Source organism: Oryctolagus cuniculus, chromosome 11 (assembly GCF_964237555.1).
Source record: "Oryctolagus cuniculus chromosome 11, mOryCun1.1, whole genome shotgun sequence".
In the NCBI taxonomy this organism is placed as follows: Eukaryota; Metazoa; Chordata; class Mammalia; order Lagomorpha; family Leporidae; genus Oryctolagus; species Oryctolagus cuniculus.
In genome coordinates, this window is record NC_091442.1 from 47,588,475 (window position 1) to 47,606,593 (window position 18,119).

General features: G+C 49.5%; 1 protein-coding gene across 6 annotated transcripts in view; it reads right to left on the bottom strand.

The window, feature by feature from the left end:
• Positions 1–2,928: 2,928 nt before the first annotated feature.
• NAPB (NSF attachment protein beta) overlaps positions 2,929–18,119 on the bottom strand; it is a 41,651-nt gene continuing 26,460 nt past the window's right edge. For 2 of the 6 annotated variants that reach the window (XM_051845301.2, XM_002710936.5), the window contains 6 exons: positions 13,110–13,165; positions 12,905–12,989; positions 9,529–9,633; positions 7,784–7,852; positions 7,368–7,418; positions 2,929–5,939 (listed from right to left, as the gene is read on the bottom strand). In XM_051845301.2, coding sequence (XP_051701261.1) covers positions 5,829–5,939; positions 7,368–7,418; positions 7,784–7,852; positions 9,529–9,633; positions 12,905–12,989; positions 13,110–13,165 — 477 coding nt within the window. In that variant the 3' untranslated portion in view covers positions 2,929–5,828. Of the gene's footprint in view, positions 6,675–7,367; positions 7,419–7,783; positions 7,853–9,528; positions 9,634–12,904; positions 12,990–13,109; positions 13,166–18,119 lie in introns of all 6 variants that reach the window. The other 4 variants (XM_017341770.3, XM_070052140.1, XM_070052139.1 and 1 more) reach the window with 4 other exon arrangements.

An 18,119-nucleotide genomic window follows, 5' to 3' on the forward strand; every position in this document is an offset into this window, starting at 1 on the left:
GCTTTGCATTTCAGCTTATTTATGTGATTGTGATCACAGCTCTGCAGAAGCCAATTTTTTTTTAAAAGATTTACTTATTTGAAAGACTGAGAGACAGAGTCAGTTTCCATTTGTTCATTCACTCCCCAAATGGCTGCAGCAGCCAGGGCTAGGCCAGACCAAAGCCAGCAGCCGGGAGCTTCATCTGGGTCTCCCATGTGGGTGGCAGGGGCCCAACCACTTGGGCCATCTTATGCTGCTTTCCCAGTCACATTAGCAGGGAGCTCGACTGGAAGTGCAGCAGCTGGGACACGAACTGTCACCCACATGGGAAGCTGGTGTTGCAGGCAGCAGCTTTCCCTGCCACACCATGCCAGCCCCTGAAACAGGATTCTTACTTTTGTTGATTGTGTGAGGAATCAGGTTTAGGATCAGTCTGTCAGCCTTTACTATGCACAGTCTGGGGATTTAACGTGGGTTTCACAGTATTCTCTGGAGGTGACGGCCCCCTACTCACACACAAACAGCAGCGGATGTGCCGTGCCTGCTTCTACATAAGGTCACAGTGGGCATCGGGATGGCATGGTCCCCTGCCCAGGATGAGCTGTCCCTGAGAGCAGAGGTGCCCACAGCCTTGCAGGGGTTCTACAGGGCACTTCATGGGCCATCTCAGATTCTCCTCCCCTAAGTGCAGCCCCGGGAATGAGAGCAAGCCCACCTGCGGCCTCGGTGGCTCTCCAGTGTGACCTGAGGCAAGGAAAGCCCCTGAGCGCCGGCACAGGGCTGCTCCCGGCCTCAACCAAGGTGACTTGGTGCCTTTCAACCACTGTGTGAGAAACACCCTTGGCCCACATTCCAACGGGCTCTGCAGCCTTTGGTCTTGCTTATTTTCCTGTTGTACATTTGGAAAAAACAAGCCAGGGACTGGGGAAAACCTTTAGTAAAGGTGATTTTAAACAGAACTGTAGTTATGGCTTAATACACATAAATTGTAACTTAAGGCTAACCCATTGAACGTTGCATCTCGTCACACCAAGGAGTTTGGCATCTGTTGGAAGCCAGGTGGGTGCTTGTTCACGTAACTGCACTCAATGGTGTTCACGTGCCTGAATGATACAAGGGTACTTCCAAAAAGTGCAAGGTGAATGGAATTAAAGACATTTTAGTGCAAAAATACTTGCAATCCATTAAAAAAAAGCAAAAAGGCTGTCGAGGCATGACAGGTTAGGCTGTTGCTTGCAATGACAGCATCCAACATTGGGGCATGGATTGCAGTGCTGGCTGCTCCATTTCCAATCCAGCTCCTTGCTAATGCACCTGGGAAAGCAGCAGAAGATGGCCCAAGTGCTTGGGCTGCTGCATCCATGTGGGAGACTCAGATGGGAATTCCTGGTTCCTGCCTTCAGACTGGCCCAGCCCAACTCCTTGCAGCCACTTGGGGAAAGAATCAGCAGATGATCCCTGTCTCTCCCTCTTTGTCACTCTGCCTTTCAAATACATATATCTTAAAAAATTATTTAGGATACAAGCTTAGTTTTTTCTTGTAATTTTTTTTTCCAGATTTATTTGTAATTAAAAGGCAGAGACAGAAAGAAAAGGGGAGGGAGACAGAGCAAATCTACCATCTGCTGGTTCACTCAAACAGCCACTATAGCAGTCCGAAGCCAGGGGCCAAAAGCTTCTTCCGGGTCTCCTGCATGGGTGCAGGGCCCAAGCACTTGGGGGCCATCTGCTGCTGCTTTCCCAGGTGCACTAACAGGAAGCCAGATCAGCAGTGGAGCAGCCAGGACTCAAACTGGCACCCATATGGGATGCCGGCACTGCAGGTGCAGGCTTAACCTTCTACACCACAGCACTGGTCCCTTAGTTTTTTCCTATGTATTTTCCATGAATTCTGTGAAGAACTCCATGTATTACTGCAGCTGGGAGGAGGACACTCATACAAACTCTATGTACCTGTGAGTAGGCATATGTGGCTGAGGTGGCCATACAGGTCAGGGCCATCCAGCAGGTGCCCTAACCAAACCTCAATTTTTAAGATTTACTTCAGAGGGAGAGTTGGAGAGAGAGAGAGAGAGGAATCTTCTATCTGTTAGGTCACTCCCCAAATGGCTGCAATGGCTGGAGCTGAGCCAATCAGGAGCTGCTTCTGGGTCTCCCATGCAGGTACAGTGGCCCAAGCACTTAGCCCATCTTTTACTGCTTTACTGCTTTCCCAGGCCATCAGCAAGGAGCCGGATCCAAAACTGGACTCGAACTGGCACCCACATGAGATGCCAGCACTGCACGCACATGTACGCCACAGCGCCGACCCCCCATTTACCCTTGGCAGCCTGCACTGAACTCTTACCATGGGTGAGAAAACCAGGCTTTTATGTCAGGAAACAGACGGTGAGTCTTGCGAGTGACCTGACCTGGAACGAGCAAGCACTCCCAGGTCCTGCCTTTGCCTGGCTGTGCCGCCATTCCTGCTTGGGTTTATTTCCTGTGACTTTCAGTTGTCCTTGGATGACACCTGAGGACAAGACCAGTCTCCAGGCCAGGCCGGCCTGCACTTCTCTCCTCCCCAGAGCATCAGTGGCCTTCACCCCTTCCCGAAGGCACTGCTGTCTGCGTAGACACTGGCCACATGGCTGAGCAGCACTTCCCGGGAGAGGGGCGAGTATCAGGCTTCAGGCTTTGAGGTGCCTCACTCCCCACCACTGGAGTCTCCCAGCAGCCACTCCTCTGCAAGTGACCCTACAGCCCGATGGACGCAAGCGCCAGGAGTGGGCTGGGAAGGTGGTCACCATGCACACGTAGCGGAGCACCTGCCCCAATGCCCAGCAAACAACTGGGGGTTCATAGAGCCCAGAGGATGCCAAGGTGCACTGCGTCAGACGGAACAGAACCACCCAATGGAGAGGCAGCCACCATCAACATAGCACACCCAGCAGAGACCAGTGCAAATGGTATGCATCTTTTCCACTTTATTGACTGTACAGGTTCACAGAAAACAATCTTTCTGCTAAGGTAGATGTATTTTTTTTTTGTTACATGGTCAGCGTTCGTAAGACAATTCCCTGCCCAGGCAGGACGTCTGTCCCTGGCCACGGCACCCACGGCACAGGCAAGTTGTGGGGGCACGCAGCACCGCCAGGCCCTCAGAGGGAAATCATGGAGGTGTGGGTCTGCACGCTGTAGATGTGCAATGCCACAGGGAACAGGGAGTGCACACGGCCGCTGCACAGGCATTGGTTATGGCGACACCACCACACAGAGCCACAAGTGTGCAAAAACACTGTTTTCAAACCATTAAATTAAAAAGGGAACTCACATAAGCTATGAAAGTGTTGCCACGAAAAGCAAAGCTTTCCTGTAAGAACGGAGCCCAAGTCTGCTGGCACGCGGGACTGTAACGCAAGTGCCTGTTTTGTTTCGCTCACCAACCACATGGGAGACTCCCGGGCATCTGGAATCCTGGTGCTGCCCGCATCCACAAGACACAAGAGTCACGGAGCATGTGCACAGTTATGGGGCTTTCTTCTCATTCTCATTCTACTTTCTGGCAGGTCTCCCTCAGCCAGCATCATTACTGTGTTCTTTCCGTGGGCTGCAGGGTTCCCAGTGAGGCTGCAGTCTCCTGAGCAGGCCTGGCGAGGCGCACCTTCCTGAACGGCTGCGGCTGCCCTAAGCTGGTTGCTGGGTTCCTACCAGGTACTGATTTAAGGAACTCAGTCTTCCTAGGGCACAGAGAGAGCCAGCAGCAACACAAGCTTGGGCGCCCTCCACAAGCGTGTCCCGTGATGCTCACCTGCCCTGCTTGTGCCTGTTTGTTACTCTACGACCGTGAGCCCAGCTCTGCTTTCCTGATGCTTAGGTTTCCAGTTCAACCCTGGACAGCCGGAGCCCTCCGGGGGTGCCCTTCCCGGCTCATCATCTTCAAACTCCACACAGTGCAACGCTGGAAACAAAGACCTTGGCCAAGGTCCTGATCCCAGCAGTTACTGCACTGCCCACAGGTGACGTGCTGACACAGCGAAATGGTGCAAGGGATTTTACAAGACCATGCGCCCTCTTCCCACAGGAAGCAGTTGGGCGATCACAATGAGAAGGGAACCAGAAGTGCCTACAGGAAAACCGTGTAGAGTGGTCACTGGGGCTGAAACGAGCGCAGCGGCTGGCAGGGTCAGTGCTCTCCGGACGAGGAACCTCGTCACTGTCACAGAGTGCACCTGGCTGGCTGCGCGGCACGTGAGGTTCAGCAACAGGAACCCGTTTCTCTTGATCGCGTTTTCACAAGAGTATTCTAATGGGCAGGGGTTGAAGAACCACCAGGCCCCGTTCCAAATTCTACCCCCTGCAACCGCCAGTTCTTCCTGAACAACTCCAGCGCGCCGGAGAAGAATGGACCCCTCAGCAGTCCCCAGGGCCCACTCCTCTACTGGACACTCAGCTTCCTGCTCCCAGGACCCCCACGGAGGTAGAACCTGCGCAGCGGGGCCTCCAAGGGGTCCTTCTAGCTCCGTCGTTGCCGCCTTCTCTCACCCTACACTGAGGCACTTGCCCACCCTCCACCTGTGCGCACTCACTCTGCTTCTGCCCAGCAAAGCCTGACCAACAGCAGCCGAGCTCCCACGCGGCTCAGTCCTGGACAGCTTGGGAGGCTTCGACAGCAGCCTGACTGAGAAGGAACCGCGGGCTGTGTCAGTGCACGCCACATACAACCTACTTGAGCATACCGATGCAGGGCGACTTCAGGAAACAAGACTATACCTCCAGTACCACACTGGCACGTAAGACAGTAACACCAAGTCTGTCCATCGAGAGAGCACACCTCTATTAGGTAAATCAAAATAAACAGCATGGAGTTCAAACGTGTGAGCTAAAGGCATTCCATCAGCTAAGAGAAAACTCAAGTCCCCTGAGAGCCAAGCTGGAGTGCCTGCCCACCCAAACCTGCACCAGGCTCACCCCCCTGACGCATTGTGTTCTGTGACAAGTAACCCAGCACTTCAATGCTTCATTCTGACTGTGCTGCCCTGGCCAGCCCTGGCCAGGATGTCCACAATGCTGACTCAGCACAAGAGAGTGCTTAAGCCAGGGACAGGGTGTGCTGACCAAAACACTTTCAGTGCAGTATAAAAAAATGGATTTCCACCCCAACGAAGGTTGCAACTACTGCCATAGAAAGGAAAAACTGCATTTCCCTACATCACCTATGTTTGTGTGACAGCACGGATCAATCAAGCCCGCCCCATACCCAGCTGCACACCAGGCGAGCACTGCCAGGAAGCGCCTCCTTCCACCCATGATGCCAACAGATCCCAGCTGTTCTAACTTTTCACCACCCACACGTCAGCCCACAAAATAACACAAAAGCAAAGAGACCTGTCACCAGATCCATCAAAATCATCACAGGATTAAAAAATATGCAGGGCTTCTAGCAAGGTTGCTAACTCATTCCTAGTAACTGTCCTAAACTAAACATTCACACTGATACAATACAGCCAGATGCCAATGTTTAAACAATCTGCCAAGTGTGTGTTGGAACTGGTGTGTGTGCTCGAGTCCCAGAGGAGGACGTGCAAACGTGGCAACACTGCAGGTGGAACAGGAGTCAGTCTGAAGCACTTGCAGAGAGCTCTGTGTGGGCTCTACGCACGACGCAGTGTGTCGTATGCACAACCCCACCAGGAGCCTCCCCTTCATCCACTTCACAGCAACAGACAGGCGAGCTCCGACAGACACGGATCGTGAGGCTCACAGGCAACAAGATGAAGCCATTAAATGGGCGTCCCATAAAGATCACTTGGCCCTAAGACAAAACTAAAAAGGATTTAGCTGCATGCCACAAAAGTACAGACATTTCACTTTAGGTCGCCATCTCCTTCTCCATCGCCTTGGATGGACTTTTTGATCCGAAGCAGCATGGTGGTCAGCCACTGATCCAAGCGAGATATGGAGTCAAACTCCTTGACCTAGTTTAAGGGGAGAGGAGCAGGAATTAGGCTGTGGAAATACACTCGAACCCACACTGCAGCGCCCCAGGCCGGGCTAGGATTCACGGTCACTCCTCCCACTCTACAGCTTCTTCATCGCACATGGCTTTTCCTAAACTGTGACTGTCGGGATGGTACCTGTGACAAGCTCCTCTGCTTTCTATATTGCTCTGTGTGCAAACATGTATATGTAAAAATTCCCAACAGTCACTGTGACTGGAAGAGTGCATTTAATGTCACAAGAAACTGGATGCTGGGTAAGAATTAGCAAGGAATGCGGGGGACCGGCACTGTGGCATAGCAGGTAAGGCCGCCGCCTGCAGTGCCGGCATCCCATATGGGAACCAGTTCAAATCCTGGCTGCTACACTTCTGATCCAGCTCTCTGCTTTGGCCTGGGAAAGCAGTAGAAGACAGCCCAAGTCCTTGGGCCCCTGCACCCACAGGGGAGACCTGGAGGAAGCTCCTGACTCCTGGTTTTAGATCAGCTCAGCTCCAGCCACTGAAAGAAAGGAATGCGGAAAACTAATAATCACTCAGCAGGGAAAAAAGTTACTGCAGTTACGATGCATTTTGCTACATTACCAAAGAATAAAATGACAACAGAATGAAAAGGGCATGAGTTAAAGCTAAATAGGAAAACTTCCCACTGTCGCTTCAGGGACGTGAGCAACATGTGAACAAAAGCCACGGAGAGATCAGCTCGATTCTCAACCTGAGATGGCAAAAGATAAAAACAGAAAAAAAGTGTAAAGAAAACAATCCTCCACTTATTTTATGCCATAAACATTAAACTCTCACTAATTACCTTTTATACTTTAAATTGTATTTCAACTAATTTTGCTTTATACTTATTTGTGGATTAGACTTTAAAGATTTATTTATTTACTTGAAAGTCAAAGTTACAGAGAGAGAGAGCAAGGTCTTCTATCCACTGGTACACTCTCCAGTTGGCTACAACGGCTGGAGCTGCAATCCGAACCCAGGAGCCAAGAGCTTCTTCCAGGTCTCCCACGTGGGTGCAGGGGCCCAAGGAATTGGGCGATCTTCTGCTGCTTTCCCAGGCCATAGCAGAGAACTGGATCAGAAGTGGAGCAGCCGGGACTCGAACCAACGCCCATATGGGATGCCGGCACTGCAGGCAGCAGCTTTACCTGCTATGCCACCACGCCGGCCCCCCAGATTTTAAAAAAATTAAATTAGCAAGTTCTAACAGTATGTGAGTGAAGAAGTAGCCAGGCAGCTGAATTAGTTCCGAGTCTAACTCAAGAGACAGCACTGCGTGTCACCATGGCTACTGGAGCTGATTTTGGCGAATATAACAGACTACTGAAGCATGCTGAAATAATGGTAACATCAATGAAAAGGTGAAAGAACTTCCTGTGACTTAACCCAAAGTGTGACTCACCGCTTCAGTGTAGGCCTCACTGTTCTGCTCTTCATGAGCTTCTAGAAGTTTCTGGCAGCATATAAAAAAAAAAAAAATACACCGTTTGGTGAGATGACATTGTCTCAAGACTGAATGGATACTTTAAACATTAGTACCACACTGGCTGATGTTACTAAATCGCTCCCACACGTGGGAAATATTCCAAGGTAAGTCAAGAACTACTCTAGGTCAGGATCTAGCTTTGTACAAATATTTCCAAATTGCCCGTTTCAGAACACAACACCTACATGCCCAACACGATGGCATTTTACACCTATAACACAAACGCAACAGAGTACCAGCACCCTGCATCTGCTTCCTTTTCTGCCAATCCCACTTAGGAGTTGTCCCACAATGGCTAAAGCCCTTTTCTTTAAAGTTCCAATGTTACTTACTTTCAATAATTTACACTCTCTTGAATCAGTAAATGCTGGAAACATTTCCTCATATTTCTCAAGAGCAAGCTGGGAGAGAAGAATGTCTCGTCAATGTCAGACTTAGAACCAGGAAACAAAGCACTCACCAGTCTGTTAACATCAGTAACACTTATCTAGATTTGAACTTTTCAGTGTCTAAACAGTACGCTGTGAACAACAAAATCAACACAGGAACCCTGTTAATTTTTAATTTTCAAGTTCAAGTAAAAATAAGTTTCTAAACCAGTATTCCTAACTGCTAGAGAGAAGACACTGAACAAAATCTCACTGTTCAAAGCTCACAGACCAGGAGCCCGTGTTCATCCACGCAATGGAGATGCTCAGAATACTTCCAAAAGTTCATGGAAAATAAAACTACAAAGTAAGTTTATCTTGGTGCAAAAAATCCAAAATTCATGCACTCACCAACTCTTCAACAAGTTCATGGAAATGTCTATTATGAAAAAACTACCCCTGGATTTCAAGATTTCCTTCTCGGTCAGAGAGAGCAAGCTTGACCCTCTGCTGTGCTCCTCAAATGCCTGCCACAGCCAGGTGTAGGCCAGGCAGAAGCCAGCAGCCTGGAACTTCACTCCGGTTTCTCAAAGAGGTGGCAGGGGCCCAAGCAAGCCTCCCAGGATGCATTAGCAGGAAGCTGGATCAGAAGTGGTGTTGTGGCCGGCACCACGGCTCAATAGGCTAATCCTCCGCCTTGTGGTGCCGGCACACCGGGTTCTAGTCCTGGTTGGGGCGCCAGATTCTGTCCCGGTTGCTTCTCTTCCTGTCCAGCTCTCTGCTATGGCCCGGGAGTGCAGTGGAGGATGGCCCGAGTCCTTGGGCCCTGCACCCTCATGGGAGACCAGGAGAAGCACCTGGCTCCTGCCTTCGGATCAGCGCAGTGTGCTGGCCGCAGCGCGCCAGCCGCAGCAGCCATTGAGGGGTGAACCAACAGCAAAAGGAAGACTTTTCTCTCTGTCTCTTTCACTGTCCACTCTGTCAAAAAAAAAAAAAAAAAAAAAAAAGGAAGTGGTGTTGTGCCTAGGACAGCAGTGGAAGGTGGCTCAAGTATCTGGGCGCCTGCCACCCACATGGGAGACCTGGATGGAGTTCTCTCCACCCTTCTCCCTCTGTAACCCTGCCATTCAAATAAAAATAAATTGAGACAACAAAAAAAGAAAACAAAGAAGTGAAAGAGCCGGGATTCAAACCAGTGCTCCATTCTGGGATGCGGGGCCCCAGGCAGTGACTTAACCCACTGTGCCACGACACCCACACTCTTTATTTTCCGGATTTTCTACAGCAAGATGAACTCCCCTTTCAGCTCATTACCACAGCCTTGTTGAAGCATGTTTGTAGACCACATTCAGGTCACAGGTGAGGCTGAGCAGCAGCGTCTTCTCTCAGGGGCTCTAATTCTGCTGATGCACGCACGGACGGCATGGAGGCTGTCCGCACTCCCCCAGCTCCGTTCCCGAGTTCCATCAGAGAGGACACGACTCTACTTTGCTTGTGTCCCCCTTGACTCCCTAATTTCCTTACAGCAAAGCCACGGAAGGACAGGTGGCTACCAGGGAACTTCCCGGGCACAGCTTCTGCAGCTGGGACACGTATCACAGAATTATTATTTCTGTTGTCCTCAGTTTAGTCTTCCTACTACCAGAGAAACGAAACGCCAGAAAGAATGATAGAATCCAGCAGAGCATGGGCACTGGCGTCCGCCTTACCTTGGCATTCAGCTCATCTACTATGAAGTGACAGAGGGCTGCTTTGAAGAAGTAATCCTTCGCACTGTACTTCAGCAAAGGGTTATCCATGGTGTTCGCCCCAACCTAGCCAGAGAGCAGAGCTACATTTAAAAGGTTCAAAAGTATCCCTTATGTTAGTTTAGCAATGAAAGACATTCTTTTAACTCAACTATCATACTCATAGAGAAGTTTACTAGACAAGAAATATCAGATACATGAGTAGCTGAGAGGAGCAGGTGGCTTTTTTGTTTTTAAGATTTATTTATTTGAAAGGCGGAGTTACAAACAGAGAAGGAAAGACAGAGAGAGGTCTCGCATCTGCTGATTCACTCCCTAAATGGCTCCGACAATGGCCAGGTCTGGGCCAGGCCAAAGCCATGAATCTGAAACAGCATTCAGGTCTCCCATGCGGATAGCAACCTCAAAACACTTGGACCATTTTCTACTGCTTTCCCAGGCATATCAGCAGCAAGTTGGATTGGAAGTGGAGCAGCCAGGACTTGAACCAGAGCTCAGATGGTATGCCAGTGTCACAGGTGGCAGTTTACCTCACAAGACCACAACACTGGTGGGATGGGTGTTTGGTACAGTGGTTAAGATGCCACTTGGGATGCCCACATCCTACACTGAGGTTTGTGTGTTCGAGTTCCCACATATTTCCCATTGCAGCTTCCTACCAGCACGCACCCCAGTAGGCAGCAGGTAATGGCTGAAGTAGCAGGGTCCTTGCTATCTATGTGCGAGACCCAGAATGATTTTTTTTTTTTTTTTTTTTGACAGGCAGAGTGGACAGTGAGAGAGAGAGAGACAGAGAGAAAGGTCTTCCTTTTCCGTTGGTTCACCCCCCCTAACGGCCGCTGCAGCAGGTGCACTGTGCTGATCCGAAGCCAGGAGCCAGGTGCTTCTCCTGGCCTCCCATGTGGGAGAGCCTCCATGGGGGAGTCTCCCCATGCAGGGCCCAAGAACCTGGGCCATCCTCCACTGCACTCTCAGGCCACAGCAGAGAGCTGGACAGGAAGAGGAGTGACTGGGACAGAATCTGGTCCCCCGACCAGGACTAGAACCCAGTGTGCCGGCGCCACAGGCGGAGGATTAGCCTAGTGAGCTGCAGCGCCAGCCAGGTTGATTCTTTAGCTCTATCTCTGGCCTGGCTTGACCTCAGCTGTTGTGGGCATTTGAGGAGTCAATCAGTGGATGTTTGTGTGACTTTCAAATAAAAAAATAAATGGAAATTTAAAAAAGAAAAAAGAAAGGAAGAGGAAGTAGACATACAAAGATACTGCAAAGAGTTCATGGAAAATGCGTATTATGACAAAAATGCATGCATTTCCAACTTTTTCTGCACTTTAATAAACTTCTTTTACTTCCATTTTGCAAGTCTCCTCGTATTTTCTCCCATTCCTTCTGCTAAGTGCAGCTCAAAGCCTGTTATTTTACATCAAACATCTGTGAAAAGGTGGGTAACAGTAAGGAGGGGACCAGCTGGGGGCTCCTAGGGGCAGGGTTTGGGGTAGTTCTCAGAATGGAGCTCCTGTTCCTCTCCCACAACTGTCTGCAGACGGTGCAAACTTCCGGCCTGCTCCTGCCAACAGCCGTGATGAAACTACGCAAAGATTACTGCCAGCTGAGAGCGCGCACCTGAACCTGGCGTTATGAACTCACCTGGCTGTGGCTGAGCATTCTCACAGCTGACCTCATTCTCCACCTGCCCACGGTTCTCAAGGCCCCCAGGGAAACAAAGGCATTCTTCCAGGTGGAGTTTGCCAAGGGTTTCGGGATTCCCTCCCAGGACCAGATCTCTGCTTGAGCAAGACAAACACCGTACTGCTCAGCCATGGGCTCTGATTCTTTCTTTACGTTGCCAGAAATGCTTTGGTGACATTCTGTTGAGGATTTAGCTTCCCTATTGCTAAGGGCCACTGGTCTTTAGATACCCTTCTGATTTTGGTGACAACGTCAGTCTGGCCTCAGATTAAGTTATTCCCTCCGCTGCTTTTTTTGGGGGTGGGGGGAGAGCTTGTAAGGGACTGTTGTAATTATTCTCTAGATGCTTGGTTTTAAATTCCATGATTTTTCTGTTCTCATTTCCACTGATTTCTATTCTCTCTACTATTTCCTGCCTTCTGCTTTCTTTTACATTTATTTTGCTCTTCTAGGTATGTGAGGTTGGAGCGTAACTCAGTGATTTCCTCTTTCTTGTGTGTGCACCTTTAGAGCAATTAACCTTTTAGTGCCACTTTGTGTCTCAAGATTATCCTGTTGTGTTTTTTTTTAATTCACTTCACTGTGCTTATTGATAGTCCTTGAGACTTCATGATCGTGGATTGTTTAGATTTTCACTGATCTCCAAGTGTTGGGAGATTGTCCTATAATCTTCCTGTTGTGGAGTTCTACTTTGATTCCACCATCAATTTTTTGAGGCTTGTTTCAAGGCCCAGAACATGATCTCTTGTGACATGTACCGTGTGTTCTGTCAACGTGGCTGTGCTGTGGCTGCAGATCAAAGATCTGATGAGAGACTCATATATAAAGTATATAAAGAACTCCTAAAACTCAACACTAAAAAATACAACTAAAAACTGCCAAAATGACTAGGACAGACAATTCTCCCAAAGGAGACACACAGACAGCCAGTACACACACGAGGAGACACTCCGCCTCACTGACCGCTAAGGCAATGACACACTCACTGGAGTGGCCATCGCTAAACAAAATGTGTGCTGGTGGGAATGAGGAGAAACAGGAACCCTTGAGCATTAATGGGGGAGGGAGGGTAAAGTGGTGCAGCCACTGCGGAAACCAGTATGGAAGCTTCTCAAAGAATTAAGCACAGGTGGATCCCACGGATGGCAATTCCATCCCCAGGCATATGACAAGAGAACTAAAAATATATCTCACAAAAACCCAAACACAAATGCTCACAGCAGTCCCAGTCCCAGGTGGAAGTGAGCCACATGCCCATCAGCTGATGAAAGGATAAACCTGGAGTTCTATGGCATTGATAACATGTTACAAACTGGACTAGCCTTGAAGACAATCTGCTAAGTGAGAGCGCTCAGTCACACAAGTCTACATCCTGGTCCCACACATACTGAAGGTTCAGGGACAGGCACATGTTTAGTAGACAGGGGAATGGCAGAGGTCGGGGGGCTGGGTTTCTCATGGAGGTGATGAAAATCTTCTAGTATTAGGTAGTGGTGATGTTCACATATTCTTCTGAGTATACTAAAAAATCACTGAACTATATTCATTAAAATGATGAAATACATGACTTGTGAATTATGTCCCAATTTAAAAAATGCTTCCAAAAATCACTCGTAGTCTCTTGTGTTTGAGGCGGTGACAGCACCCTCACCTGCTCGTAAATCTCAATGGCCTTCTGGTACTGCTCCAGCTGTGCCGCGTATGCTGCCACCTTGAGCAGACACTTGTTAGCTGAGCTGAAACCAAGAACCAGAGCAGAGTCAACGACAGCCCAGGGAACAGCGAGGGCCCAGGACACCTGCACCGACACCAACACCAACTCGGGGCACAATGACATGAAGAAAAATAACACTTGCCTGTTGGACTCTTCTCCTTTGTAATAGTCAGCAGACTGCTCATAATGTGCGATAGCCTGAAAACACATACATGTGATTCATGAACAATTCAGTGTTGCAGTTAAAAGCTACTTTTGCATAAGCATTTCTCTTATACAAATAAACCCGCAACAACAAGAAACCCTCCACGATGCAGCCCATTTTTACTCAGGAAAACTAGACTGCATGCAGCTCCAGAAGACTCCTGGCGACAGACACCTGCTGTCCATCAAAACCTGTTCTTCCTCCTCCCCCGGGGTGGAAACAGACAAGCTGGGGACCACTTCCAGACCGGGATTTTCCAGCCTTCCCCACTTCCCATAAGCCAAAATGGCAATGACAGGTCCTGACGGATGACACAGGAAGAGACAAACTGAGGATGGCAGAACCCTATTGGCCACATTTCCTAAATAACCACGAAGGGCAGCTGGCACCCAAAACCCAGGGTCCCCACTACTGCTAAACCCACAACAGCTACACTGGTTTGTTCTTTTAGAGAGAATAAGCCCTCTGACGTCTCAGGTCTAGAGCTCACTACAGCAGCACAGGCAGCCCTCACTCACGCCTGAAGTGTCAGCTAGGACGAGGGTGCTCCCTTTAATCCAACATGAATGCCACCCCATTAATAGTCAAGTGGAGAGGAGACACAGGCTGCAGTCTGGAGCCCCAGAAGCCCGTCATGCCAAGCAGACTTAGGGAAGCCAAGAACCTGACCACTCGGAAGTGAAGACCCAACTTGGGGGGCGGGGGAGGTGCCACTCTGGAAGCAGAAAGGGACCAGGCAAAGTCCAGGGAAAAGGGCCTCACAAGACTGCAGACACCTGTGACTTCTGTAGCCCAGAGGGCAAGAGGCAGGTCTGAACAATGCTCAAACCAGGGGTGCAGAGAACTTTCTCTAAGCTTAGGTCACAAACACTTCAGGTTTTGAGAAACAATCTCTGCTGAAACTACTTAGCTGGGGCTGGTGCTGCAGTGTAGTGGGTAAAGCCGACACCTGCAGTGCCAGCATCCCATACAGACACCGGTTTGAGTTGGAGCTGCTTCTCTTCCAATCCAGCTCTCTGCTATGGCCTAGGAAAGCAGTAGAAGATGGCCTAAGTCCTTGGGCCCCTGCACCCACATGGGAGACCCAGAAGATCCTGGCTCCTGGCTTCGGATCAGCACAGCTCTGGCCATTGTGGCCTCTGGGGAGTGAACCAGCAGATGGAAGACCTCTGTCTCTCTCTGCCTCTGCTCTCTGTAACCCTGCCTTTCAAATAAGTAAATAAATCTTGAAGAAAAAAAAAAAAGATTACTACTTAGCTCTCCTGGAGGTAACATCAAGACAGCCAGTCAATAAACAAGTGTGGCTGTATCCCAATACAACTCTACTTAGGCACAATTAAGTCTCAATTTCACATAACTTGTACGTGCCAAAAAATGCTTTCTGCTCCAAGGATTAAAAACTGTGACTTCATTCTTGGCTTGCAGGCATGCAGAAACAGGTGGTATGAGTTTGCATTATAGAGCTTTACCAGTAAGACCAAAATGGGCAGCAGGAACTGCCTTCCTACCCAAGCCTAATCCTGATTTCAGTGGCTTGAAGGCAGCCCTCAGTGAGTTAGAGACAGGCAGACAGGTGGAGGAGCAAGAAAACAACAAATGTAACAAAACAGCACAGGGAGCAGACTGGCCCTGCCTGGGTGGGCAGTAGGATGACTAACAGCTGAGCCACCACTGAAGCCACAGGATATAGGAGACAGAACCAATACTATCCTGTGCTCCAAACAGCATGCCTAGAACATTCACCTTGAATAGCTGTGTTAAAAAAACAAACACTTGGGGACGCCACTGTGGCGTAGTGGGTAAAGCTGCCGCCTGCAGTGCCAGCATCCCATATGGGCGCTGGTTCAAGTCCCAGCTGCTCCACTTCCAATCCAGCTCCCTTCTGATGTTCCTGGGAAATCAGTGGAGGATGGCCCAAGTACTTGGGCCCCTGCACCCACAGAGGAGACCTGGAAGAAGCTCCTGGCTTCGGATTGGCCCAGCTCCGGCCATTGCGGCCATTTGGAGAGTAAACAGCGAGATGGAAGACCCCCACCTCGGCCTCTGCCTCTCTGTAACTCTGCCTTTCAAAATAAATAAATAAAATAAATCTTTAAAAAAGAAACAGACACTTGTGCTGTGTTTGAACAATTGTGTTTTGGATCCACTGTGTTGGGCACTTGGCCCATGCCAAAAGGCTCCCTGAACAAACATCCTCTCAGTATTACTTAAAATAGGAGAAAAAGTGGCTGGATAAAATGAGCTACTGTGCTGTGCTTCAAGATAAGGGACAGAAAGCATGAAAATGAGAATTTTTCAAGAAATACTAGAAACACATGCAGAGCAAGCAGTAAGCCCAACAGGTAAGATGCCTACGGTCCCCCATTCAGTCCTGGCTCCAGCTCCTGAATTCAGCTTGTGGCCAGCACAGCCTGAGAGGCAGCAGCATCGGCTCAAATAGCTGGACTCCTGCCACCCATGTGAGAGACCTGGCATGAGCTCTCAGCTCCGGGCTTAGGCCCAGTCCAGTCACAGCCACTGCAGGCATTAGGGGCAAGAAAGAGTGAATGGGAACTTTCTCTCTCTGTACCTCAAATAAATGCATTTTTAAAAAAATGAAAAAATTTATTTGTTTACTTGCAAAGCAGAGGAACAAGGAGAGAAGGCGAGACAGAAAGATCTTCTATTTGCTGGTTACTTCCCGAAATGCCCACGCCAGCCAGGGCTGGGCCAGGCAGAAACCGGGAGCTGGGACTTCCAGGTTACCCACATGGGTGGCGGGAACCCAATACTTGGGCTGTCGTCTGCTGTCTCCCAGGTCCAGAAAATGCATACTGTGAAAAAACTATACATGGACTTGAAATTTTTTTTTGCACCAAAATAAACACTCTTCTTTTTCAAAGGCTTATTTATTTGAAAGGCAAAGTGAGAGTGAGAGAGAGAGAGAGAGAGAAAGAGCGAGAGCGAGAGCGCCCATCGGCTGGTTTGCTCACCAAATGGCTGCAACAGCCGGGGGCTGGGCCAGGTCAAAGCCAGGAACCTAGAACTTCATTCAGGTCTCCCATGTGGGTGCAGGGGCCCAAGGACTTGGGCCATCTTCTGCTGCTTTCCCAGACCATAGCAGAGAGCTGGATCAGAATAAGAGAAGCTAGAACTATAAGGAGCACTCCAATATGGGATGCCAGTGCCACCAGGCCAGCTCCCAGTATCTGTTTTAATTCTACTATTTCCCATGAACCTTTTGAGGTGGCCGTGTCTTCCCCAGGGCAGCTACTTATCTTCCTAGGTCTTACCAGAACTCAGGGTTGCGTATAACTATTTTGAATATTTTTTAAAAAAGCTAAGCATTGCCAATTCAATTTTAACTACGTATTTAAACAATGGGCCCGGCGCATCAAGATGTCAGATGACACTACATTTACCTTAGTAAAAGGAAAAATTTAATCCAGTTTTTAATAATGCTAATTAAATCAATCATCAACAAATCCATGGTCTTCACACATGCTGGCAGACTGTCCTGAGAAGGGACACAGAGCCTGTTGGTGAGGCAGGCACACTGCAGGGAGCAGAGCGTGGCTCGGGCTGGCTCTGGGTGTCACTCAGTGTGGGCTCTGCAGGCCCCACAGGATGCTCGGCGCTGGAGGTCGGCCTGTGCGCCTGTCAATTTCCAGGACAATAACAAACGCCAGAAGCAGGACACGACTGCCAATTACAAGAGCACACTTAGCAGACCCACGCACCCAGCCTGGCTGAGACTCCTGTTTCTTGAGCAAAGTGCTCTGGAGGCCCCCGTGATGAGCATCTGGGTGTCAGGTTCACTGGGGTTCCAAATGGGGGACGAGGCCCCCACAACACATTACCAACAGCACCTGAAGTGAACGAATCTGCCGAGGTCAAGTGTCAGTCACCATGGAAGCCTTTAGTAGCCTCAAGACAGGTTCCACTGCCAACAAATACCCAAGACATCATGTGACACAGACATGTCACATCCACTACCTTACAAATGAAGAGTTAAAGCAGGTGCTCCAGGGCTGAAAACAGAAATGAGTCCAGTTCCTCTGGATCGCTTAAAGGACCACCAAAGAGGACCCACTTATTATGTGGATCAATGTTTTATCTCATGAAGTAAAAGAAGTGATGAGACGGCTAGTGTCGTGGCACAGTAGGTCAAGCCACTGCTTGCAAGGTCGGCATCACAAATCAGAACACCAGCTACAGTCCCAGCTGTTCCACTTTCTACCCAGCTCCCTGCTAATGCACCTGGGAAGGCAGTGGAAGCCAGCCCAAGAGCTTGGAAAAGGTCACATCAATGAAAGTGGTGCCACCTACTGGCCAAGCACAGAATGGCAGGAACAAAAAAAGGTATCTGGCAGGTTTCTGAAACTGTCAGGGCAAAACATCTACTTTTTTAAAAAAGAAGGGGAAGGGGCGGGGCTGTGGTATAGAGGGTAAAGCTGCCCATCCTGTACAGGTGCCAGTTTGAGTCCAGGCTGTTCCACTTCTGATCCAGCTCTCTGCTTATGGCCTGGGAAAACAGTAGAAGATGGCCAAGTCCTTGGGCCCCTGCACCCATGTGGGAGACCCAGAAGAAACTCCTGGCTCCTGGCTTCCCATAGGCCCAGCTCCAGCCGTTGCAGCCATTTGGGGAGTGAACCAGCAGATGGAAGACCTCTCTCTCTGCTTCTGCCTCCATGTAACTCTACCTTTCCAATAAATAAAAAATAAATATTTTAAAAAAAGAAGAGGAAAAGGGTGTCACAGATGACTTTATCCACTTTCACTTTTATGAAGACCAAGTGGTGACCAGCTGCCCAAGATCACGGCCTGGGACTGACTGCATGCCAGGGGAAGCTGACACAGGAGCCGCTGTGGGCAAAGACGCTCTGAACACAGCGCTGGTCTCTGCAGGATTCCCTGGTCCTCAGGAAAGGTGCTGCATCCATACCAGATCTCGGTCCTGCCTCATCC